Genomic DNA, 25,798 nt, shown 5'->3' on the forward strand with positions numbered 1-25,798 from the left:
ACACACTGCCCCGGGGGGTGAAGTTACTCGGACGCTTCCATCCTGGCAACACTAAGCTACACAGAACCATGCTGGACAAGGCAGGACCAGGCCGGAATATGGTGAGCGGCTCCCACCCAGCCAAGGGAGAACCAAACACACTGGCTTCTGAGCCTCAGCCGGACACTCCACCTATTCTGGGGACAGCGCCCCCACTCACCATGAGCAGCCACTCGCCCCCACATGTGGAGAGAAGCCCACGGTCACTGTGACTGGACACGCCGCCAAGCATGGAGAAAGCAGTCCTCACTATAGCCAGCCACTCTCCCCACATGGGGGCAGCGGCCACTCTCACCTCAGGCCGCCGCTCACCTGTGAAGGGCAGCAGCACGGCTGCCACTGCTCCTCCCGGTCTGTGAAGAGCAGCCCCTCGCTCATTTAAGTACAGCGCTCCTCCTCTGTGAAGAGAATCCCCTCTCTCAGCTTGGTGAGGCTGCTGAGCTGACCAGAGTTCTCTAAAGAAGCAAAGGTACAACTTCACCTGACTTCCTCACGTGAAGCACTGAGGTGAAATCCTGGCTCCCAGAAGAGCCCTCCCTTTTGACTGGCAGGTCAGATAGGGGCTCTGATTGGCTAGTGAAGCCTGAGAGACAGCACCAGGTGAGCAGAAGCTACGGGCCCACCCCTGGATCCACCTCAATTCAGACTCCACCCTTAAAAAGCCCGCCATTTGAGGCTCCACCTCCAGGGGCTCTAAAAGCCCCCACTTCTGAATACACCTGATTCCTAGTTTCCTGTTCTCATTGGGTCACACAGGAATACTTTGCTCAGATTAAACATGGATTCATTAATTCAGTCTAATTAAATTGCTGCATCACAAACCATGGGTTTCCTACACTATTTCACTAACCGGGATTTTTAAACAAAATAGGGAAACTGCAGTCACTTTAGGTACCTGCAGCTGTGGTATGGGGAGGACAGGAAGGCAGCGCCAGGAAAAGCAAGGAGCTGGGCAGGCGGGAAAGGGGAAAGGGCTTGTGGTGCCTCACTGCACTCAGGATGCACCTCCCCCCACCCCCACTGGTCTCTGCTGCACAGGCGCAAAAGGCACTGCAAGCCGCAGCCCTGGTCGTGCACACAGGGAGGGAGGCTCTGAACTACAGGTCCCAGCATTCACCCCTGTAAAGCCTGGTTGCACTGCAAGGTGGTGCTGAGACTTCAGCTGTGAGAACATGAGTTCATTTAAGGTTCCCATGCGCAGCTGAAGATCAGTAGACATAGGCAATAGATCCCAAACGCCTCCAGTTGCACCTGCCCCCAAACCTCACCCCTACCCAGAGCCATCTCTCCTGCTGGATTGAAATGAGATGATGAAATGATTGGGGCTCCCCCCCCCACACACACACACACAGCACATAATAATACCTGTTGCTCCCTGGACTCCTTGACCTCTCCATTTCATTACATTCAAAAGAGACCAGCCCTTCAGCTCTGGGAAAGGTATTCCCCTTGTGTTGTGGTTTCTGATGATTTTCCCACTTCCCTCTACAGCCACCCAACCTCTCCTGCCCTAAAAAGCAAACCAATCCAGAGGTGCGTCCTCTCTCCAATTCTTTTCCACCAGTTCTTTCTGGAGCGCACTCCCAGCCACTGCTCTGATGCACTTTATCAAAGTCCTCCTTGATCTTGGAATGAGCAGCTGGATCCAATGATAGGTTTCAGTGCTCATATCTCTCAGTTAGCAATAGGAGACACAGCTGATTGCCTCTGGAGTGACACAGTGTATGCAGCCTCTTCTACCACAGTAGTTACTGCTGTCACCAATTTTGCATGCACTTTAGCCTTTGACTTGGGATTATTTACACCTCGGAAAGATTAATCCCTAATTTTCTTTATTATAGATGCAATAGCTTAGTAGCCAATAATTAACGGAGTAGACATCACTGAATTTAAGCATTGGAAGAAAGCTGTAAAATGGATTTATGAAGTTAGCATGTCTATAGTGCAACATATTTCTCTTATTTATCTGCGTCTGTCAAAATGCAATTGCGAGTAAAAGAAGGATGTGGGGGTTCAGCTCTTTGCCTGACTGACATCTAAACTGCTTACCAAAACTTTTAATTTTTTTTTTAGTTCTTGTGATGATACCATGGCTGGTCTGGAAACTCCTGTTTATAAGGTAGCATGTGGTAGCTGAAGTTGCTGGATCATGGTTACAGGTACCCCACTACCCAATTTTAAAGTGAACTTGTAAAGAAAGGATGATACTTGTTATATAATTATTAGGGTTAGGGATTGATTTTTTTCCAAACATTTTAGAGGTTTTCCCTGTGTACTAGTGTGTATGTATCTTATATCTGCTTTTGATGCTGTTTAAAGTTGCCTTTGCAACTTTTTTGACAGTCCAAAAATATTTCCAAAATTGAAATATTTTAAAATCTTTTAGGTTATTGCTTGCTAAGCTTTGTTGACTAAGTGTAGATATCAAAGATGATAAGGTTTTGATTTGTTATATTTTGGTGTGTAGTTTTTGTGTATGTCTGTTGGCTCCTTCCTTCCTTCCACAAGATTTCATTTCTGCTCTCACCAACATCTTGCCAGGCCTCAAAAAGATGCCAGAGTTCCTGATACAGTCAGGAGTGCGATGAAACAACCATCTACCAGGATGTGGCAGCACCCCAGCTTTCTCAGATCCCCCAAAGATGATCAACGCACCAAGTCAGCAGGAAGCAGTCTTGAGAATTCAACATCCTTATTCCCTATCCCTCCATAATCAATCCCCAATCTTTTTAATAACAATAAGAGGTGGGAATGTTGGAAACTGGCATTCTGCTGACCAAGCCCCCTAAGGATGGGTAGAACATGCATGGCCATGTCATCTCTAGATCAATGATTACAGGGCTTGCATAGAGGACTCAGTTATGCATGCACAAGTTTCTCTTTTAAAGCTAGCGCCAAACAACCCCACTCGCTCTCCTGCTTTCTGGTGGCCATCAGCAACCCCCCTTTCTCTTCTCTCCACCAATAAACTCCTCATGGGCACACTGAGTTTCATGTTTGTGTTTCATTGGCGATAGCTGCAGCAAAAGAACAAGGCTGAGTCTAAACCTGAATCTAACCCTGAGTCTAAACCTGAGGCTAACCCTGACCCTGAGGCTAACCCTGAATATAACCATGATTCAAGCCTTGATTCTAATCCTAACACTAGTTTCTCAAAGTGAAAATTCCATTTGTCTTACCTTGCCATTTTGTCATCATTTCTCCTCTTCAAGGCTGAGATCTTCAAAGGGATTACTGCAGAGGAAAGGTTCAGGGCACTGTCCTTGTCTTCCATCCAATGTTCCTTGTGTGGTCTTCTGGTTTAACACTCACAAGTCAGGTATTTCCCTCCTTCAGTGCCTTAGCATGTGTTCTACAAAGAAATGAAATTACAAAACTGAACAGAAATGATATGCACAGGCGGCAGGCCAAGCCCCTCTTTGACATCCTGAGCATGACTTTATTTAACGTATCAGGTAGAACAAGTTGTGTACTAGCTGCTGTTGCACTAGCATGCCCAGGTTTGGGAAGACAGCAGAGGTGAAAAACTGAGATCCATGTTCACTGATCAAATGCACCTGAGCAGAGGACTAGGAAGGGAAGAGCATGAGGAGGGGGAGGAGGCAGGCCATAGACAAGGGACCAGAGGGAAGAGAGGAGCCAGGGAAAGCCTAGGAGGAAAGCAGACAGACAGGAAAAGGGAGTTGGGGGAGAGAAGGCAGGAGGAGTAAAGAAAGAGTGCCTGGTAGGTAAAGGCAGAAAGTTGAGAATAGGATAAGGCAAATTATCCACAAAAGGGCATCAGTACATATTAGTCCTACATACGAACAATAAATGCCAGAAAGACAGCCAATTAAGAATTACCTGGCACAGACAACTTCATCTTTCAAATTAACTTAATGCTACAAACATACACCAAAAAGCGCTGCTGAACCTCTGAGGAACAAGATCAGCCTGGGGTGGCTGGAGAACCTCTCAGCCCCCTTTAACCCTGAGTACATATGGCCTTGGTTCAGCACAGAGTACTCACCATCCCAGGAAGGGCAAGGAACAAAAAGCTGACTCCTGTCCCTTCTGACCATGGGGACCGTGGATGGTCAGCCTCTGGGGAAATAAATGAAGTCAAAATCTTTTCCACACCCCAAGAGAGGTGGCAGGCACCAGCACATCTCCTCACTATAGCTGCTGAAGCCTTGGTTTCAATGAAGACCCTCTCTGTCACTCCATCAGCATTTCAGTGGGGAAAGGTGGAAATGTGACACCAAGCTCCTATCAAAAAGATTTCAGAGGTGAAGTGAGAGCTGGATCCTTAAAGATCCCCATATCCAACAACAGCGACCAAGGAAACAAGTAATCCTCTCAGGCACTCCCCACCTACAATGGAAACAGCAGATGTGGTGGCTCATTGCATCATGCCTTGACTTGGCATTTCATCTCCCTGGCTCCTGGTGTATCAGTGCTGGGATCACAAGTGTTCAGTCCTCAAGAATACACTAACAAAATGCCAAGAAGATGGCTGTATAACTATATATCGTGTTGCTCTTTTCTTCAATGATAACACACACACACCAGATATGTTTTTAAAAAATTAAATTTGTCTTTACCTGGTATCTCTAGATAATTCCTTTGGGAGGCAATACTTCAAGGTGAGTACCAAATGAATAAAACTGGAACATGGAAAAAAAGCAGGAATGTAAAAAAGTATATACATATCCATAATAAAAACAAACTAGGTTATGAAATACACAGTTGATTAATGATTATCCTATTTTATTATATCTCTAACAGACAGATATAAATGTTGTTTTGGATACACACATGAAGTATTTTATCTTTCTTATATTCTCTTCTATTAAGCATTTTTTAATACTAACATTATTAAAACAGGTGACAAAGGAGCACACATCAACTATCCTTAGTCTTAAACTCAGAAGGCTGAAACAGGAGTTCAAATGTAGCTATGAATAATCACTGACATCCAAGACAGGATGGATAACAAACACCATCGTCTGAAGGGAATTTCTGATAATATGAAAAACAAAACCAGGACCAAGAACCCACCACCCTCTCCCAGATACCTTTATGTGAAAAATATAACAATGCCTAATATTTAACTAAACAATAAACCAATCACCTAATGGGCAACCAATTCTATACATTTCAGCAGGAAAAAAAAGGGGGGGGCTATTACCAAGTGAAAGTTCAACAGAAGAGGAACAGAATTCAAAGAAGGAATGTATGAGCCAGCAAATACACTGATGGAATATATGAACTTCAGTAAGTGGATTTGCCACATATAGAGAACACTTCCAAATCAAACAACACTGATCTCAACTGTCATACTTGAATGGATATGGTAAACAATGTACTTGCTTCAAGACACTAATGAGAGAGATGAACATATTTTCCATTGAAACTGAAGTAAACTGTAATATGTAAAGTCTTTACCATATTGTATACATGGATAGGATTTTTCTCATTCTTCCCTATTTCCTAATGTCAAGTTGAAATATAAAGGTTTACAATACTATAGGGCTAGAGATATTGCCAAGCAGTTAAAACTTCATTCCCAAGACGAATGTCAGTTTTTGACAATTATTAAAGAGGATCCAATGGTATAAAATATTGAGAGGGATAAAGACAGGACTAATCAGTTAAGACAAGTCCCTGCCCAGAATCCAGTTGAGGATTTTGACAACATTCTGTAATTCCTGTTAGAAATAAATACAGGAAGACTAAAGGGTTTACCGTTCTAAGCACATGCAGATATCTAAAGACACAGACATAACAAAATAAATATTAAACAAAAATCATTAAACATTTTCAATAAAGACTATTTTTCTTTTGTAAGCATTTATTCCTGTAACCCAGATGTTGAGGCATATAAAGGCTTACCTATTTTTCAGTATCATGAACTACTTCGTATAACATAAAGCAAGCATGTAGGCAAGAAGTCAGAGAAATCAATACTTCACAGTTGGTGGTATCATTTGGGATGATTTAGGAAATGATGCCCTGCTAGAGAAAATGTGTCACTGGGAGTATGCTTTCATGATAAATCATGGCACACCATTTCCAGTTCCCGCACTCTGGTTCATGCTGCAGGTTTGAGGATGTGAGATCTTAGCATCCTGCTATAGCAGCCATGTCTGACACCTGTTGCCATGCCTCTTTCATGGTGATCCTGTATCCCTCTGGTACCCAGAGTCAAATTAAACTCTTTCATGAGTTGATGTAGACATTGTTTTATCACAACAGAAAAGACACAAATAAACATCCATCAGGTTTTATAACTGATTTATTTCATGTCATTGAAGAGGAAAATTAAAATGGTTACTTTATCATTAAATTTGTGGGGCTTTGTCTATGAGTTTGCAAATGCAAACAAAATAAAGACTGGCATTTGTTGACGACATCACAGGTTATTTTCTCTGGAATACTCTTGTATAACTAAAATGTGTTGACTAAAGATCTTATGAAATCCTTTATAGCCAGACTTTCTTCTGTATGAGGTCTTTTCAGGTCATCAAAAACTGTTATGATATGAGCATGCTTTAAAAAGATTGATCAAACACTAAAAGTTTTACTCTTGTATAAAGACTACCACAAAGTGAAAAACCTTACCACACTGACTACATTTATAGTTTCTCTGCAGCATGAGTTTTTTTCTCATAATTTGAGACTACAAATATGTCCAAATGCTAACCAGATTAGTTTCATATTTGTTCTCCAACATGTGTTCTTTTATGCATTAAAATATTACTGTGGCTTTACCACATTAACTACATTCATAGGGTTTCTTTCTCTCATGCATATATTCTTTTTTTGGAGACTGTCCTGTGAAATAACTTACCACATTGATTACATTCATAGGGCTTATCTCTAGTATGGGTTCTTTTATGAATTTGGAGGACTCTTGTGAAAATGTTTTCCCATATAGGTTTTATTTGTAGGATTATTTTATGCACTAGTATATGCATATACTTTACCACATTGATTACATTCATAGGGGTTCTTGTCAGTGTGGGTTATTTTATGCATTAGAAGACTTACATTATATACACAGGCTTTACTACATTGATTATGTTCATAAGGCTTCTCTCTAGTATGGGTTTTTTTATGAAATTGGAGTTCTTGTCAAAAGGCTTTACCACATTGATTATATTCATAGGGTTTCTCTCCAGTGTGGACTATTTTATGAATTTGGAGATCAGTCTGTTGTGAAATGGCTTTCTCACATTCATTACATTCATAAGGTTTCTCTCCAGTGTGGGTTATTTTATACCTTAGAAGATTACCATGATATACAAAGGCTTTACCACATTGATAACATTCATAGGGTTTCTCTCTAGTATGTGTCCTTTTATGTGTTAGGACTACTGTACTGTGAAAAGGTTTTACAACATTGATTACATTTATACAGTTTCTCTCTGGTGTGGGTTCTTTTATGAATTTGGAGATGACAGCTGTGAAAACTCTTTACCACACTAATTACAGTCATAGGGTTTGTCTCCAGAATGTGTTTGGACATTACTGCTCTGTATAAATTCTTTACCACATTGATTATATTCATAGGGTTTCTCTCCAGTATGCATTCTTTCATGTCTGCAATGATAATTGGCATAGTTAAAAATTTTAACACATTCATAACACCAGTGAATATATCTGTATGAATTAATTTTATAATTTTGTATAATTGTAAAGAAAAATCAGATCTTAAGATTTTATCACTGTTTACACTCATGTTGTTCCACTTCACTAAGGGTTGTTTTGGATCTTTGAATACAGCTGTGATGGTTAACATTTATAGCATCTTTTTTCTATATAAAATTTTTCTCATATTTGAAGAGAACTAGAAAATCTCATAAATTTTCCTATATTCTTTGTCATAATACATTGGTAAAATGAACCAGGACAAACAGAAGTACATACACATTTCGAGTACACATGGGGCTTTTCTGAGTGTGAATTGGTTGATATATTTCCAGTGAAGCTGGAAAAGCAATTACTTGTAAACTTGTATCTCATTCAACAAATATTTTCAAAGTGGGGGATGCTACATATCTTTTAATTGTTCTGAGAGATAGAGGGGTATGTTGCTTCTTTTGATATCCTCATCATATGGCTTGTATTAAAAGTGACATACGATAAAAAGTATCCACATTGCATAACCATGATTTAACTTTATGTTCCTCATAGATATATGATGTAGAGACTAAGGTTTCTCGACAACAGTCACCCTTGGTTCTTGACTCTAACTACACCTCCTCTCACTAAACTTAGCAAAGTCACAAGTATATGAATAACACAAGCTTTATTATGAACTACTTGCTTATTAGAAAGTGTTGAACATGTATTTATCACTTATTCAATGTGCATACCTTTTGTAATATAACTGGTATAAACTAAATAGATTGCTGGTTCTACAGCAGTGCTATCATGGGGCTATGATTGAAATGGTGATATCTGTTAAGGCATTGTTTCCTTGTCTACTCGCTTAAAATAATGTCTTGCAAAAAAAAAAATCACCTAATTGACACTGTGATATATGGTTTTCTAAGAATTTAATAATCATCAATGCACTTTAAGCACTTTAATTACATTGTTGCTGTCTTTAAAACTTACAGACACCTTAAAGTTTCTTGAGGCATATTTGTATTAGCTTGCACATCAAAATTACCTTCTGTGTAGCCTAAAATATAGTACCAGAAAATGCCTGATATATTATTGGAAATTGTGCAAAATTTAAGTTATTACCTTCATAAACCTTAGAACCATGCCTGATTTATTCACATCATTCTTGCTCAGTTTCAGTTGTAATTACAGAGGAGCATCAATAACCAAGAAACAGTTGCCGTCTTATTTTAAATTGTGAAGAAAAATTCATAGTCTTACCTATAGCAGTGAGGTTCCTGTAGTCTCCAGCATCACATCTTTACAGAGATTCTTCTGGGAAGGATCCAGCAGAGCCTACTCTTTCCTAGTGAAGTCAACATGCCCATTGTCATAGATCAATGCATTCTAAAATATAACATAAATGTATAAAAAGTGACACTAACAACACTGAAAATGTATACTTCTTTGAAAATTTAATTATCACGCTTCCCACACTTATTCCATGACACAGAAGTTCTAATGTAAGCACCAAGTCACTTAAGAAGAAAACTGAATAGAGGGTCACCTCTGTCATTTCTGAAATGCCTATTAACAAACAGAGAGAGAAGCAAACAGATCAATAGTACTCAGTGCACATCAGAGACATTGCATGAACAATTACTAACTGTAATAAAGATAGGCAAACTGGGTATACTAGCTCATGCCTCTAACTGGTTCAAGAAACAGTGAAAACTCTGGTATCTGATGAATGAAGAATTTGCAGTTGGCATCATATTTTCGGAAGCCTCATTCTTGTTCTGAGCATATGGTAATCAACTCATTAAACTGTAAATATTGAGAACAACAAAATGCCCTGGGCATAGAGAAAGCATTTCAGTCCACTGAGGCTGGAGACACCTGCAGCTGTGAAAAGCTAAATTCATTATTAAAAGTATATCTGCATCTTCTTTACACAGACCTGAGTGAACTCACACCCCAGCCTCAACATCCACAAAAGACTACTATGACACCATATGGAATAAATGCATGATTCTTAAAGACATATCTGTGCAAACTTTGAAAGAAGAAACTTCAGGAATTGTTTCATCTCCATGATGACACCTCAGGTCAGAAATATTGTATTCCTGATTCTTGGTGTGGCCCCATTTGATTACCATTTCAACCATAACAGAGGGTGTATATATGCTGGTCATAAACCAAACATAGATGGCTCTAGAGATTCAACAGAGTCCCTGTTGCTTTATATTTCTCATTTGTCTGTTCATAACTTTAACATACAAAAAAAAAAAAAAAAAAAAAAACCCTCTCCCATCGCCCAGAACCAGAACCACATTCTCCTACTTGATGCTGACCAGGTTAGGATGATGCTATACAATGATTATCCTAGCTCAGAGTCCTACAGTTACAAACCTACTATGACCCTCTTTACAACATTTTTATTTGAAAGTGATAGCATTTCCTTTTATTTCTAAATGTATTTTCAACTCAGTGCATACCAAACCTGGAGAAAATATAAATATCCTGTGATCTATATTACAACCATTTTGATTAATAATTATATGTGTTAGTTCCTGAGATTTATTTTTCTGCTTTCTGCTTTTCTTGTTGTTGAAAATTGCTGTTACATTGTTATTAATTCTTATATGTGGTCCTCATTGGCACTATGTATGACTCAAGGACTAGGGGACCTTCCCACAATAATACTTCCCCTAACCACTGTCTGCATGGAGTGTTTGTCCCTCACCTTCCATGGTTTGGAGACACTTGCCGAGGTACCTCTCTCACAGTATTATAACTTAGGTGCATTTGTGTTTTGTTCTTTAATTTTTATTAAATCGATTCATTTATTTTACATGCTGACCAGTTTCCCCTACCTCCTCTCCTCCTGTTCCCTCCCTTCACTTCCCATGTAGCCCCCATCCACTCTTCCTCCATCTCCTTAAAGAAAGAGACAGGTATCCCATGGGAGTCAACAAAGCATGACATCAAGTTGAGGCAGGTCCAAATTCCTCCTGGATCAAGGCTGGAGGAGGCAAACCAGCATGGTTCCTGATCCCAATGCATGGAACCCCCCACAAACAGACCAAGCTACACACCTGTCTATCACACACATGCAGAGGGCATAGGTCTGTGTCATGCAGGCTCCCTAGCTCTCAGACCATGGTCCAGGAGCTCCAATGAGCTCATGTCAGCTGTCTCTGTGGGTTCCACTGTTGGGACTTTGATTCTCCTGACTCTTCCATGTCTTCAACTGGACACACAGAGCTAAACCCAGTGCTTGGCTGTGGATCTCAGCATCTGCTTCCATCAGTTATTGAATAAAGGATCTCTGATAACAACTAGAGTAGTCACCAATTTGATTATAGGAGATGGCCAGTCTTAACTGGGGTAATCCTTGTGGATTCCTGTTTTGGTCTTAAGGAAGAAGCAATGATCCACATTTGAATCCTTTTACTGTAACTCCATTAGATAGTTGACTACATGACTCAATAGATGATTTTACAATTCTAAGGTGGTACGATCATTTAATTTAGGAAGCAAGGCCATTGAGAATACAAGACTGGAATCAAGGTCACCAGATCAACATAAGAGAACTTGTCTTAGAAACATTTTTCTAGAATGTTAGAAATGCAGCTGTTCCAGAATTAATATACCTTCACACACTTAGGATATTAACAAAGAATAATCTCTATAATGATAGTATACACAGATCTTTGGCTAATGCTCAAAGAGGAGACAGCCTATAGACATTTTGTATACCACATATACTGTCAATCTTAAGGTTCATGTTCCAGGTTACACTGAACAATTTAAATAGAGACAGACAACTTGCAAGTCTAGCCACTTAGAAAGATGGGATAGTTACACAGCAAAAATATTTTCACAATTATCTCTTAAGTACATTAGTGAGCTGAAATAGCAAGTTCTTATTCAATGACAGGATCAGGAAGTGAAAGTGCTAGAGAAATGAGAAAGATAGAAAGAGCAGAAGATAGAAAAGACAAAAGCTGGGTTGGGGAGAACTAGCACAAATTATTTCCCATGCCAAGTTATCTTAAGAAAAATAGCATTTTAGCCATGTGGTGATAGCACACACCCTTAATACCAGCACTCAGGAGGCAGAGGCAGTCAGATCACTGAATTTGAGGCCAGCATAGTCTACAGAGTGAGTTACAGGGCAGACTCTAAAGCTACATAGAGAAACCCTGTGTGGAAAAGGGGGGGGGGGGAAGGAAGGAAGGAAGGAAGGAAGGAAGGAAGGAAGGAAGGAAGGAAGAAAATAGTATCTTGTATACTACTTCAAGGGATAAAAGGAAGGAACTTCTATGAAGTTAGCAGAAAGTATCATGCAATGGTACAAACTCAGGGAAGAGGCTAATCAAAACAAGAACACAGTGTATCTCAAGATCATTACTGACTACACCCATAGCTCCATGTAGTGAAAAGAGTTGGATTCTCAGGATTTGAAGAAACCCTTCCACAAAGGCCCTGGCCCAAGGCAATGGTTTGAGAGAATTCCTGGTTTGAGAGAAGGAACTCTGTTTTATTGTCAATTCATCAGGTCCTTAGGGAAAGCTTCCAAGGCCTAGGCCCCAAGCTGTTAATAGTTCTCCCAAGAATGTTCCTCCTCCCTGCCTGAGGGCACAAATGATAGTCTTCCTTGATGGAGCAAGTCCTTAACAGAACAGGATTTTACTTTTCAAATAGTTATCACCTGGTGTCATATTGACCATCAGACAGAAATATGCTTTTCTCAAGAAGAAAACTGGAACTTTATGGCACACCAGGTCTTAAGGTTGGTTGTGACCCTCTAATGACTCCTTCAGCATCTTGTTACAGGCCTTTTCATTGATAAAGGTTTGGGACTAGAAGCTGGTTATAAATCAGGGGTGGCTCCTTTGTAATGGTTTGGAGCAAAATGTCTTAACAATCCTGGTGAACAAATGTAATCTTTAAAGGCCTAGTTAGCATATACTTACCTTTAGGTTGTCTTACAGGCAGCCCTCCCTCAGCTATTTCTACTTTATGAAACTATCTCCTAAGCATTGGTAAATCCTTTATATCACCAATTCTAATCTTCCACCATCACGGCATAGTAATGCCATGCTACACATACACAGCACATGAGATGCCTTTTACAACCTCCACGAAATTTACTATAAATGAATCTTGTGCTGATGATATAGAAGATACTGGAGAAAATAGGTCTCTCCAAGTTTGGCCACCAACCTGCTTTTCATGAGTGCACCAAAAGCATGTTGAAATTGACTACAGAGATCTTCCTACACACAGTTCCCTGTTTCCTGTGCAGATTTAGACCATAGACCAAAGTTATTCATAGACCTGCCACATGGGACCTCACAGGACAGAAAATCTGGCTGCAGGTTTCCACCCAGATTCGGGGAGGACACACCACACCAGCTCCCACACCTCAGCATCTGCTCCTCCCCATTAGGGATCAGCAGCCCTTGCTCACCATGTTGTGGTTTCCCAGCTCGCCCAAGCTCTCTGTTCAGCTCCCTGTAGCAGCAATGGCAGCACAGCACACAGAAATGCTGCCTCTAGCTTGTCTAGCTTGTCTAGACAGTCCTGAAGCTGAGAGCAGGAAGGGCCCTGCACCACCTCTGATTGGCAGGTAGTCTGGAGGGTCTGATTGGTTAATGAGGCATGAGTGAAAAAAGCACCTCCTTTAGGATACACTGTGCTTAAAGACACAGCACAATGTTTACTGGCCATACCTTCCCCCAGACACCTTTTCCAGATCTGCAGAGGTAGGCATTTCAATAACACTTGACCCTAGATCCAATAACAGACCCTGCTATCTTCATGCTCTCCATAGGCACTTCCCCTTCTTCTTCCTGGACACAGTGTGGCTAGCTTACAGAACCCATAGCTCAATGTAGAGTGGATGGATGACCAGAATATTAAAAATTAAAGAGAGCTTTTAGGACACAAATAATATTTGTTCTGTGACTTCATGGTGAGGTCATGTAAACCACATGTAAATTTTTTTTCTGAATATCACAAAAGTTTATTTAGCAAAACGTTTCTTTTGAAAATGTACACAACCCAGTTCTACTCCCCAGTCAAATAGTTCTTTGAAGGAAGGATGGGAAGTCCTTTGCTGAGCAGCTATTCTTTATACTCTTTCTAAGGGTTCTACATGATGATGCTGTTTCCTCGTATGACCACCATGCATTCTGTTGCTCATAGTTGCCATCTCCACACACTTCATAAAGGCATTAAAGCCCTGTAGTATTCCTTGTACATGTCTGCCACCATTTAACTTCAGTGATAACTTCTTGTCCATAAATTTCTTCCGTTTGGGAAGATGGACCTTGCTTATGGTGACCCTTCAGCAGACTCCACGGAAGGCTGAGCAAGGTATCCCAACATAAGGAATGGGCTCCACAAAGCCAGTTCATGCATCCAGGATGCATCCTGCTCCCACTGCCAGGGGCTTCCCCAACAGATCAAACTACATAACTGTCACTCACATTCAGAGGGCTTAGTTCAGTCCTATGCAGGTTACCCAATTGTCAGTCCATAGTCCACAAACTCCCACTAGCTGTCTGTGGTTTTCCAGATCATGATCTTGACACAACCCACCCTGTTCATATGATCCATCCTCCCTCTCTTCTACTGAACTTCAGGAGATCAGCCCAGTGCTTGGCTGTGTATCACTGCATCTGCGTCTATTAGGTATTGGACAATTAGGGTAGTCACTAATCTGATTACAGGGGAAAGCCAATCCAGTCATAATCTCTGCTACTGCTAGGAATCCTTGCAGATTCCTGGGAATTTCCCTAGCAGCAAGTTTCTCTCTAACCCCACAATAGCTCTCTCTATCAAGATATCTTTTTCATTGTTCTCTGTCTTTGTCCCTCCCCCAACTTGGCCTTCTTGATCCCTCATTTTCCAATCCTGCATCCCGTACATTCTACCCCCTCCCAGTTTACCAGGAGATATTAACTATGTCCCCTTCCTGGGGCCTTCGATGTGTGTCCCTTTTAAGGTCCTCTTTTAAACATAGCTTTTCTCAGATTGTAGATTGTAGCCTAGTTATCTTTTACTTTATGTCTAATATCCACTTATAAGTGAGAACATACTGTCTTTATCTTTCTGGGTCTGGGTAGCTCACTCAGGATATATAATTTTTTCATATATATATATAATTTTTCTTATTTTATATATCAATCCCAGTTCCATCTCCCTGCCTCCCTCCCATACCCCCCTCCCACCTCCCATCCCACCCCTCTACTCCACAGGGAGGGTAATGCCTCCCCTGAGGGATCATCAAAATCTGTCAAGCATTTGGAATAGGGACTAGACCCTCCCTCCTGCCTCTAGGCTAAGGGAGTATCCCTTCATAGGGGATGTGCTCCCAAAGTCCTTTTGTGTACCAGGGATACATCCTGGTTCCACTGTCAGAGGTCCCTTAGGCTGCCTAGACCCATGTTCAGGGGTTATGCGTAGGTACAATGCTGGTTTCCTAGCTACATATAATTTTTAACCGAATTGTCACAGGGACTTCAGAAAACCATAACAGAAAAGCAGGGAACAAATCACTAGTAGGATGATAGGTCTTTCTCACTCCATAAGGCTGGATGATGGTTCCATTACTTTAGGCATTTTATTCCTGAAACTGAGATAAATTTCTTGAATAATGAATAATAGTAAAAAGTATACTCTTAATGGTAAATTGAATAATTACAAGAAATGGAGCAAGGAAGAATGCAGGTAAAAAACTAAAGAAAAACCAACAAAAATATAGCAGTATTGGTAAAGATTCTCTACTGAACACAACTATAGAGTTAATCTATGTATGTAGATAGTTTATTACAATGTCTCACAGGCTGTCTCACAGCTCAAATAATGACTATTTAACATGGAAAGCTGAAGAATTTAGTATTTCTTCAGTCCAAGAGGCTGGTATCTCATCTGATATTCAGTATACACCAGAATTATGAAGAAGAGGCTTTAATGTATTAAGGAATGAACTTGGTAACCAGAGCTAGGGCAAGCAGACAAAGAGTGTGAGAGCTTCCTTCTTCAATATCCTTTTTTATATGGAGGCTGACAACAGAAGGTGTAATCCAGATTAAACACTGCTCTTTTTGTTTGCTTGACTGATTTTGGGTTTTGGGTTTTTCAAGACAGGGATTATCTGTGTGGGTTTATCTGTGTATTCTGTAGACTAAGTTGGCCTTAACTGTGAAACCTGTCGATCATGATGTATTATATAAAAAATAGTTTTATCAATACCAGGATTTTCACAAATACAAAGAACAGAGAACACAATTTAAGAAAACATCAAGGAAAAGTCACGTATCAGCACTGGGGTTGCTGCTCTAGTTGGATAGCTCTGCTGAGATATTATAACTCCAGAACAAGGCAGCTTTTACCTATGGCCACAGCTGCTTATATGCAAGACCAGAAGTTTATTTTAACTAACATGGTTGTCTGTTTCAGGTTTGTGACATCTCTGTAGAGCATTCTATTTTTTTTTCTTTTTTTAAACTGTTGTGGACTATTAGATGAATTGTTAGATTTGTTTATGCTGTGTAATATTTGTTTAAAGTTGCAAAGATGTGTTGCATTCTTTTATAATGTATTTATTTAACTGTCTGCCTAGTTTAATGGCTATTTATCTTTTTATTAAACCAATAAGAAGGCACGTTGGCAATAACACATCTTTACAGTATACCAAAAGATTATTTTACAACAGGACATGGAGCCTTGATTTTACTTGCTAAGGGATTTATATAAAAGGACTTACTAAAGTACTCTATAAGCAGAAAGGACTGGCTAATGGGCTCTGCCCATTCCCCCATGGAGAGGTGTTCTCTCAGCCTATGCCATGCCCCAAATGATGTGACAGACTTTGAGGATCCCCCATGGAAGGCCTCACCCTCCCTGGGGAGTGGATGGGGTGTGGACTGGAGGAGGGGGATGAGGGGTTGGGAGGATGGGAGAAGTAAGATTGTTTCTAATTTAAATTTAAACAAATAAAATAAGAATATTTAAAAAAACAAAAGAAATATGGGGTCTGGACATCTATACATCTTTCTAAACAGGGCTTATAGGCTATGTAATGTTATGGTCAGTGGAGTTGTGTGTGTGTGGGGGTGTATTGCTATGATAAAAACACTATAACTAAAATAAACATGGAAAATAAAGGGTTTTCTTTGTTTACAGGTTACAATCATTCATCAGGGGAAGTCCAGAAACCAGAGGAAGGCACCTGGGAGCAGCCACTGAAGCAGAAACTGTGGAAGAATGCTACTTTCTGGTTTGCTCCCAATGGATTGCTCAGCCTGCTTTAAGTTTTATATCACCCAAGACAACCTGTGAAGGGTTGGCAATATCCCGTATGAAGTGGGTACTTTTCCACTAATAATTAATTTAAAAATATGTCCTACAAGTTTGCCTGGAGGAAATCTAATGGAGGCATTTTCTCAATTACAATTGCTTTTCCCAGGTAACTCTAGGTTGTGCCAAACTGACAAAAATCTAAACTAGGGAAGATGTTTTCTCACGCTAAACTTATTTATAGTCCAGAATGAGGGTAAGTATAAGCCAGTAGAGCTATCCAAAATAAAAGGCAATCCAAAATAAAAGTCCTTCAGGCGATTCTTACTCAGGATGCTATGAACTGATGCTTGAAAACCAGTATTCTGGTATGCTGGAGGAACAAAGAGCAAGGAGTGGTCACACATGCTGATTTCTGATAGTTAACAAAATGTTTTTGATGGCATTTTAGACTTTTCTGTGAAATTCTAAAGATGTTTTGGAAATTCTCAGTAGCAAAACATGCCAAAATTTGGGTAAGGGCTTGCAATGCACTGGGTGAAGGGGAAGTGAATCCTTTAGCTACAAATGAAGTACAACTTTTAAATCAATATTATTTAGTTGACATAAAAAAAGAATAAAGATGGCCCTTCATCCTCTAAGAATTGCAATTGTACAAAGGTGTGATGCTTGAAATTAATTTGTCTACTTTTAGTATAATTGGATAATAAACATGATATTAAACTGCCATAATCTCAAGATAGTTTTCATCATTTTAACAACACATTGGAAAATAAATTTCTGGCAGAGACATATATCCAATGTATAGCATTCTCCTGGCAAGAGGAGTGGAAAAAGTCACTCTGTATACTGCTGTTAAGTATCCAATCTGATTGGCTTCCTCTGTAATGAATAACTGACAACTTGTGATTTATGGATTTAGAGTAATTGAATTTCTTGGCTGTTATGCACTTTGAGCGAGAAATATTACATATGTTTTGAGAAAGATTACTTAGAAAAGAAAAGAATGAAGTGATGCTATGTTCTGAAATTTTATTTGGAAACAGTGATCTAACCAAATGTAACTTAAGTTATTCTCCCTAAGTTTCTGAAACATGTTTTCTAAATAATCTTTGAAAATGTAGTTTGAGACATAAGGTTAAACTTCTCCAGGAGAAGGAGTGCCACAACAACTCATTTTGCCTGTCAAACATTGACAGTTACTGAGTTAGTGTAATCTTTCTGCAGGCAGATATTTAAAGGTAGAAAAAAAAATATTGATCTCTAAAGCCAGTTCTCAGCTTTACTGTAGGCAGCTCTACTGACACATTCACTAGCTTGTACTAGTTCTGACGAGTCTGTGGATGTGTTTGATCCATGTAGAATTTTTAGTGACTGTGGAAGAACTTGCAGAAGGACTGAGGAAGACATTGAACACTTAAATCATAATACTTTAGAATGGTGAATGTGTCATTTAACCATGTCAGTTATGCATTTGTGGACACCATTAAAATTGGCTGCACAAAATTGTGTTCAAGGGTTTTCTAAACATTTCTAAATTGGGTATTATTACCCCAACTAGAAAAGCATAAATATGTGTGAGATACTGTTTGGTTGTTAGAATAAGTGATTCATTTTTATGGCACTTAGAGCACACAAAATGAAAAATAATTGACTTGAAATAAATGACAGTCTTTGAAATAAGTCTTTGCCACACTAAATGCTGATGGCAACTGACAAACAAATGCAAGTAGGACATCAGATATCTCTTAAATATGAAATTGGTAAACTCAGTCTTGCTTATAGTTACTTTATTATAATAATTTTATTGTTTCCTCTATCTTCAATATCCTCAACCTCTCTGCATTAGGAGGTCTCATCTTTTCTATGTCAAATAATCACCTTTCTGAATTCCATTATTCTATGGCTCTGAATCCCTTCTTCCTCATTCACAGGAACCTGACAAGATAGTAGTTTATTTGCATATTTATTGGAAGAGACCATTTTTGTACTACAAAAAAAATGCATAGGCTCTTTAGTTTCAAAGCATACAGTTTTATTACATAAACATCTGGAGTCATCATACAATGTTTCACATCAAAACAGTGGTGTGTATATTGAACACATATACATATACAAATATATTTTTAAATTTCCAGTAAAGTACAACTTCTTCTTTTTGTATGTAAGGCATACTCCACACAAGTTTCACTTATGTTTTCTAATTTAGTATCACATTATATTTCCTCAAGGGTAGGTATGTACTAAAACTATAATTTTTATTTCTTGTCATTTTGGGGGGAGTGAGGATTAAAATTTCAATCACTATCACTTTCATGTTTTAACTTCCCCCACTTAACTCAAGAACCACCTAATAACCCAAGTAAATAACTCCAATTTGAGTAAAGAAAACCCAGGTTTGGAATCATTACAGATAATGATGTGTCTAGAATCAATCACACACGCAGTGGAATATTTAGGTAACTGAAGTGTTTGCATCTCTTTTTAATTGTGTTTCTAAGTAGTGATAGCCTACTTTAATCTTTTAATATGTGATTTTAAAAATAATGCCAAAGGCATTAAATATGGTGATGTATTTTGATGCTGTATTTTACAACATGTCTACAGAGAAATGCTACCAAAATTAGAGTCAATGATTCCGTCTTTAAAAATGAAGCTACCTCATGTATCTATTAGTTAGAACCATAATATACACAAGATTTTTACAGTTTACAGTTTAGATATTTAGTGACAAATATGCCCATGTGTGGCATAAAATGAATAGTGATATTACTCATTATTGAGATTGAATCTATGGACACTATTTGTAATATAACAGACAATAAAGTATCTAAACAAGTGAGGAAGAGTCAAAACTATACCAAAAACAAGTAGGGACCAGCTATTTCTGTTAAGCCATAATTTTCTAAGGAGTTTATCTCAAAAGGGTGAATGATGACTTTGTCAAAGGCTCATGGTACCCTTAGACCAAATTATTGCTGTTTTGTTAGCACAATGAAAACTCGTGTCTTGCTTAAGATTATAATTTATTATAATACTGAGCACTAAAGAAATTGAATAACTCATAAAAATGAGTTGAAATTTGTTTAATTTGGGGAAGTAATAAAAATATATAATGCATTGTTACTTATTTAAAAATATTACTTTATATGTTGTCACATTAATTTTCAGAATTATCTCAAAGTCCATGCTATTTACTCATTTATACACATTGCTAGTTGCTTTTTTAATATTCCATTGTGGAAGAGAAGGATTGAGTCTAGCTATATGAATGTCAGTTTATCTTTCGATTTTCTTATACTGAAACACCTTCAGATACTTTGAGTATGTGCTTCTCCAAACATGACCAGTCTGTATTATTTAATATTAATCATCAAAGGACACAAGACACTTAAATAAAATATAGCAAACCTAGTGGTAACTTCACTTAGAATGATAAATCATTTTTCCTTCTATATAGTTTAATCGGGCTGAAAATTATTTGAAAGAAACATATCAGAAATAATCCTAAGTAATAATTTTTGTTTATAAACAAAGTTATATGATTGATATATATATTTAAACATCAATATTAATAATTACTTTTACATAAACACCATAATCACTGTAAAATACCTAACAAAAAAGTAATTATATTTATGCTTCAATATTCAAGTCACTCAGCTCCATACATGTAAGCCACAATTCTATCTACCCACAATATATTTAAGAAAAAGAAGGAAATAGAGTAAAAATTATGTATGTAAACTTAGAAACCTTTGAGCATTGGGCTTCCTTTAACTGGTAGAATACCCTCATACCATCACAATTTCTTTCCTATTACCTTTTTACATTCATGTAGCTATAAACAGATGCTGTGTGTATTTTCTCTATTTACAGTATATATACACCTATTTATAAACACATGCTTTATTCTTAGCTTCTTTCATGAACATTCAGATCAATCTGCAAAGCATAATGAATTTATTTTCCTTATATTATATTTTCACTTGTTCAAAAGTGCAAAAATATCATACAGATTAATATTCCTTAACTAAAAAATTACATTTATGCTGTACTTTTTGTAATTTACAAGTAAACTATGAAATGTAATTCACTCACAAATTGAAATTAATTACAATGTTGTTACAACAAGGCATTATTGAGGTTCTGATTTTTAGTAAACTTGAAGTCATTTGTCTTTCAAAACAAAGACATCAGTTATTATTTTTAGTTCTTGATTAGAATATGCAATTACAATTTTAAAGCTCATGCTAGTCAAATGCTGCTTATATATGGCATTTATCAATGCTGTTCCACTTATTGTTCTGGAAGAATCTTCTTCAGAACAACTGGTCAGTCTGCTGAAAAGACTAAGCCACATTTCTGGGAAGTTTTCACCCTATAGAAAAGGCTGCAGGGTAAGTGAGGCAAACTTGAGAAGGAATAATTTTAGTAGATGCTCAAGAGAAATAACAGAAAATGCAAGAAATCTTTTAATTGCAGCTCCCAGGCCTTCAGACTCTCCTGATTCATGAACAACCTGAAAAATGTTCAGCTCTTTAAAACATTGATTGTACTCTTCCATTAAATATCAGTTGTGGTCCTCCATTGCTCATGTTGTCTGTCATTTCCTGTTAGCAAAATAATATGAGTGAATTAAAACTCAATTTCATAGTCAGATATTGATATGCTTAATAGAAAAACAGAGATTACAATCTACTGAAGAGCATTTTGGGTGGGGGAAGGACAATGATTGATACTGTTGCTGTGATTTAGGAAATGAAATTTCATAGCATCTTCAATCATATGAAAATGTTGAAGTGGCAGCCAAACTTATATACACAAATCAGTTCACTCTCTTTCCACATGCTCAAGTTTCTTCCCTTTTCAACTCATTTTGGAAGGGACTAACCTATAATGAAGATGCCTAAGTGATCAGATTTTGCCAATACACAGCTCCTGCCAACCACATCAACAAAATGCCAACATATCCTACAGGTGTTTGTACAAAAATGAAAATGTGGCTCCTTTTGTTTATGAGCTGAAATACATTCACAGTGAGAATGACATTTGTTTTTGAAAAGGATTTAGAAATGTAACCTGGACTGAAATAGAACTTCAGTGCACAGTTGCTTAGAACTTGCTATCCTTTTGCCTCAGTCTTCTGAGTATTAAGATTCTAGTTGTAAACCATCATTCCTATCCAGGAAAATTTTTTATAATGACACTATCATTTATACACTATAAAACAACTTGGGCAATGAAAACTTGGGACATGTTTTTAATGTAATAATTACTAAAAAAGTAACAGGGAATTATCCTTGTGAAGAAATGAATATATAGACATGAAAAATAAAGTAGCATAAAGAGTTTCATTTGCAATTATAGCAAATATTTAAATGAATTTTAGATTATTTGAACTCTTATAGTTTATAGATTTTGTTTGTTTGTTTGTTTGTTAGGTTGGTTGGCTGATTATTGAGACTAGATCTCATGCAGCACAGGCTTGATACACATTACTATGTACCTGGGGTTGGCCTTTAATTTACAATCATCTTGTTTTCACCTTAAACCCAGGCATGTATCACATTCCTGGTCTTCAAGATGCTAGAGATGCTAGGCAGCCACTCTACCAACTGGGCCACATTCCCAGGCTCTGTTTGTTAACTGGTAAGCCTTTCATTACAAGAAGTCATGAGATCAAAGCCCATTCACATTTATCATAATATATATATTATATATTATCTATATATATAATATATATAGATAATATATTAGCATACAATATAGATATTATGTATTAGCAAAATTCTCTATTATCCAAGACTGACAATTCTTATACTTCAAGTTGACTTTCCAAATAGCAGCAAAAACATTTCAAGTGAAAACTACTGTTTTCATATTATCCTGCTTGTTACCCATTTCTAATTTGTTTCTGTTGTTTCTAAGGATGAGCACAGTTAAAGCAGTTCTGGAAATGTAGGGGTCATTGGGCTGGTGTTAAGGTTATAGTAATAAAAACTGAGTAATAGCATGATTAACCAAACCCAATTCCCAAAATTATTATTATAAAATTTAATGAAGCAGATTTTCTCATTTATTCTACTAAAAAAGAAATAAAACTTCTTAGTAGGTGCATAGAAATAAAAATTTCAGCTGCCTTTTCCATTCCCTAAAAAGACTGCAACTGAAAAAAAATCAACAAAAATTGCCTAAATAACATAAAACTAGAGTATCAATCTTTTAGTGTAAGATTTTAAGAAAAATGTTTTCTAAAATCTTATAAAGTCAAAAATATTCTTAACTAAAGACACTCAAACTCAGACACAGTAAAATTACTGATAGAAAATAATAGTGAATGTTAATTTTAAATGGATGAATCTCATTTGAAAATTTATATTTCTGTAAGACCATATTCCTTATTTAGGCAAGAGCAGACTTAAATACTTATAAGTAAATATATTTCCTTCAAATGGGGTGCAAATGTAACTTCCTGTATTTCCAGTTAGGCTCTTTGGCCAAACAAGAGCCTTGACTATTGTTAACAACTGGAAATATGGGAAATGTTGTATATCAGATAGTTTTACAAATAGAAACATTACACACATTTTACTATATTAATGTTAAACTTTGGTTATCTGTTCATTCAATATTGTCATGACAGAAATACAGTTTGTCTTTATTCAGACTCATCTATAATTAAAAACAAAGGTGTCATCTGTGAATGAGTCAAAAATGTGATGCAGCAAAGAATAAAGGGAATTATGAATCATCCAAGCAAACTGTGCTTGGATGTTTAGGGGCAGGCTGAATATTTGAAATACTAAACCACCTTTGAAGTTGTTAGATTCTGCCATGTAGATAATGTCTGATCCTCAGAGTAGGCCTTCTAAAAGGGCTACTTTGAGGATCATACAGCATCAGTCCAGACTGATCCGCTGACGTCATGGCTTTCTAATACAGGCAGTGCTTCCTGTAGCAACATTACAACATGGTGACTCCCTAGAAGTCAGCGTACCTTGTAGGTAACTCTGGTGTCGGGGGCACCACCGGGCAGCTGGGCAAGTCGGTTATTTCAATAGCCCTCAATCTCTAATGTAAATATAACAATTATACAATAAATATTGAACAGATATATACAAGGAAAAACTAAATAATACTAGCATACAAATACAGCATAAAGGAGCCACTATCACAATATGCAATTATCTTCTAATTTAGTTACCTATTTTAAAAATAAGAGTTTTTTCTAATATAATCTCAATTTTTTTATTTTAAATGACATGTACAAAAATGTCCACAATTACTTTCTTGAGACAGTTAATGAAAATCTCTTCTCCTTATGTATATTTAGTATATGCAGATGAACTACAAAATAAATATTTGCTAACTTTAAAATAACATCATAAAGAAATATGCATAACTCGATACTATTTCTTTTAGCTATGACTGTAAAATTTTATTTTCAAGAAATAATTTGAAATATAATTATCTTAGTTGATTTTTACAGATGTTTATTTTTTCTTCAATAGATGAAGTAACAGGAAGTGAATTTAGAAATGTATAGCAAATGTAATTGAAACACACAGAGCTCTTCCTTTACTAAATATTTCTTAATGCAGCTAATACAACTTTCTGTTTGAATAGGCTTCATAAAACAATTATGCAAGCAACATTGTATAGAATACAGACAAAGCAATCCAAATATGCATGAAGTGTAGATGAGAATTCAATGAAGCTATATACGTGTTGTAATATCTGCACTGACAGACAATGATTTTGTCTCCTTACTAAAGACCCTCTTTTATGCTTGAGGACCCAATTTACATAATCAAGCACATTTACTTTATAAGCACAAAGGATGCATTGAAGAAGAGAATTCATGTGATTTCTAAAGATGGCATTATTAAGTGGAGGCTGTATTTAGTTTATGTTTTTTCTCAGAATAGTACATGAAATCCATATTTATAAGGTGCTTAATATTTTATGAAATGCAATTTCAGGAGCTACAGTTTTGAATAGACAGAGGCTACAAAATTTTGGTGCAAATGACTGTGCTTGTGAATTGCAGAGAGAAACTAATTTTAAAAAACTCTTCTTAATCTGATAGGGTCAAACTTACAAGATGTGATTCCCAAATTGCGATCTAAGATTGTACATTGATTCACCTAGATTGTAGTGTTCATCACATGGCAGCGGTGTGAGGCAAAATGACAAAACTCACTTTCTCAGCCATTTCATGAGAGTGATGCAGGGAATGTTCCCGTTCTGAGAACATTCTCCTTTGCTCATAGCTGGCTAGACGACAAGTGAGCCAGGAGGACAGAGTGCAGCCCCCAATCCCAATACACGCCAAAGACATGGAAGCAAGGTGAAGTGGGTACAGAGATGAGGTCTTCTTTGTGACTGCCCGAAGAAACTGAAAATTCAGGATGCCTCCAATGAGTCCACAGATACAGCAGGCTGAAAAGAGTATCATCTGAGAAGAAGAAGAAGAAAGAAGGTATTAACACATAGCCTCGTGATGCTGCAGGCCAGGGATGGTAAGCATACAAAGAAGAGGGTGTGTTATCTTTTATTATAAGGAGGTACAACAGGTGTGCTTGTCAGTGGCGACCCCATTCAGACTCACTGCAGAAGAAGTGCATCATAGAACTCCTAAAATGGAACCAGTGATATACATATATATGTGTGTGTGTGTGTGTGTGTGTGTGTGTGTGTGTGTGTGTGTGTATCTCGTATGAAACTCTGAAAGAAATACATTTAGCTTTTGGCTAGATCCCGATAAAAATAATACCCACCTCTGATATGCATGCTTTTTGTGGGAGGAACAGACATCACCTTCCTGATCCCTCCCAGAGGTCCTCTG

At 37.7% G+C, this 25,798-nt stretch overlaps 2 protein-coding genes across 6 annotated transcripts in view; both read right to left on the reverse strand.

Moving 5' to 3' along the window:
* Positions 1-5,672: 5,672 nt before the first annotated feature.
* Positions 5,673-13,371, reverse strand: LOC127216959 (zinc finger protein 120-like). The gene is given in 4 exon segments (XM_051177839.1): positions 5,673-5,729; positions 6,876-6,931; positions 6,987-7,402; positions 13,112-13,371. Coding segments are annotated over 4 exon segments (789 nt in total).
* An 8,029-nt stretch (positions 13,372-21,400) lies between these two features.
* Positions 21,401-25,798, reverse strand: part of Tmem196 (transmembrane protein 196) — a 45,641-nt gene continuing 41,243 nt past the window's right edge. For 2 of the 5 annotated variants that reach the window (XM_051177818.1, XM_051177814.1), the window contains exons 3-5: positions 25,154-25,408; positions 23,948-24,021; positions 21,401-21,560 (exon numbers count right to left, since the gene is read on the reverse strand). In XM_051177818.1, coding sequence (XP_051033775.1) covers positions 21,554-21,560; positions 23,948-24,021; positions 25,154-25,408 — 336 coding nt within the window. In that variant the 3' untranslated portion in view covers positions 21,401-21,553. The remainder of the gene's footprint in view (positions 21,561-23,947; positions 24,022-25,153; positions 25,409-25,798) is intronic. The other 3 variants (XM_051177817.1, XM_051177815.1, XM_051177816.1) reach the window with 2 other exon arrangements.

The sequence above is a fragment of the Phodopus roborovskii genome, unplaced genomic scaffold (genome assembly GCF_943737965.1).
Source record: "Phodopus roborovskii unplaced genomic scaffold, PHOROB, whole genome shotgun sequence".
Classification (NCBI taxonomy): Eukaryota; Metazoa; Chordata; class Mammalia; order Rodentia; family Cricetidae; genus Phodopus; species Phodopus roborovskii.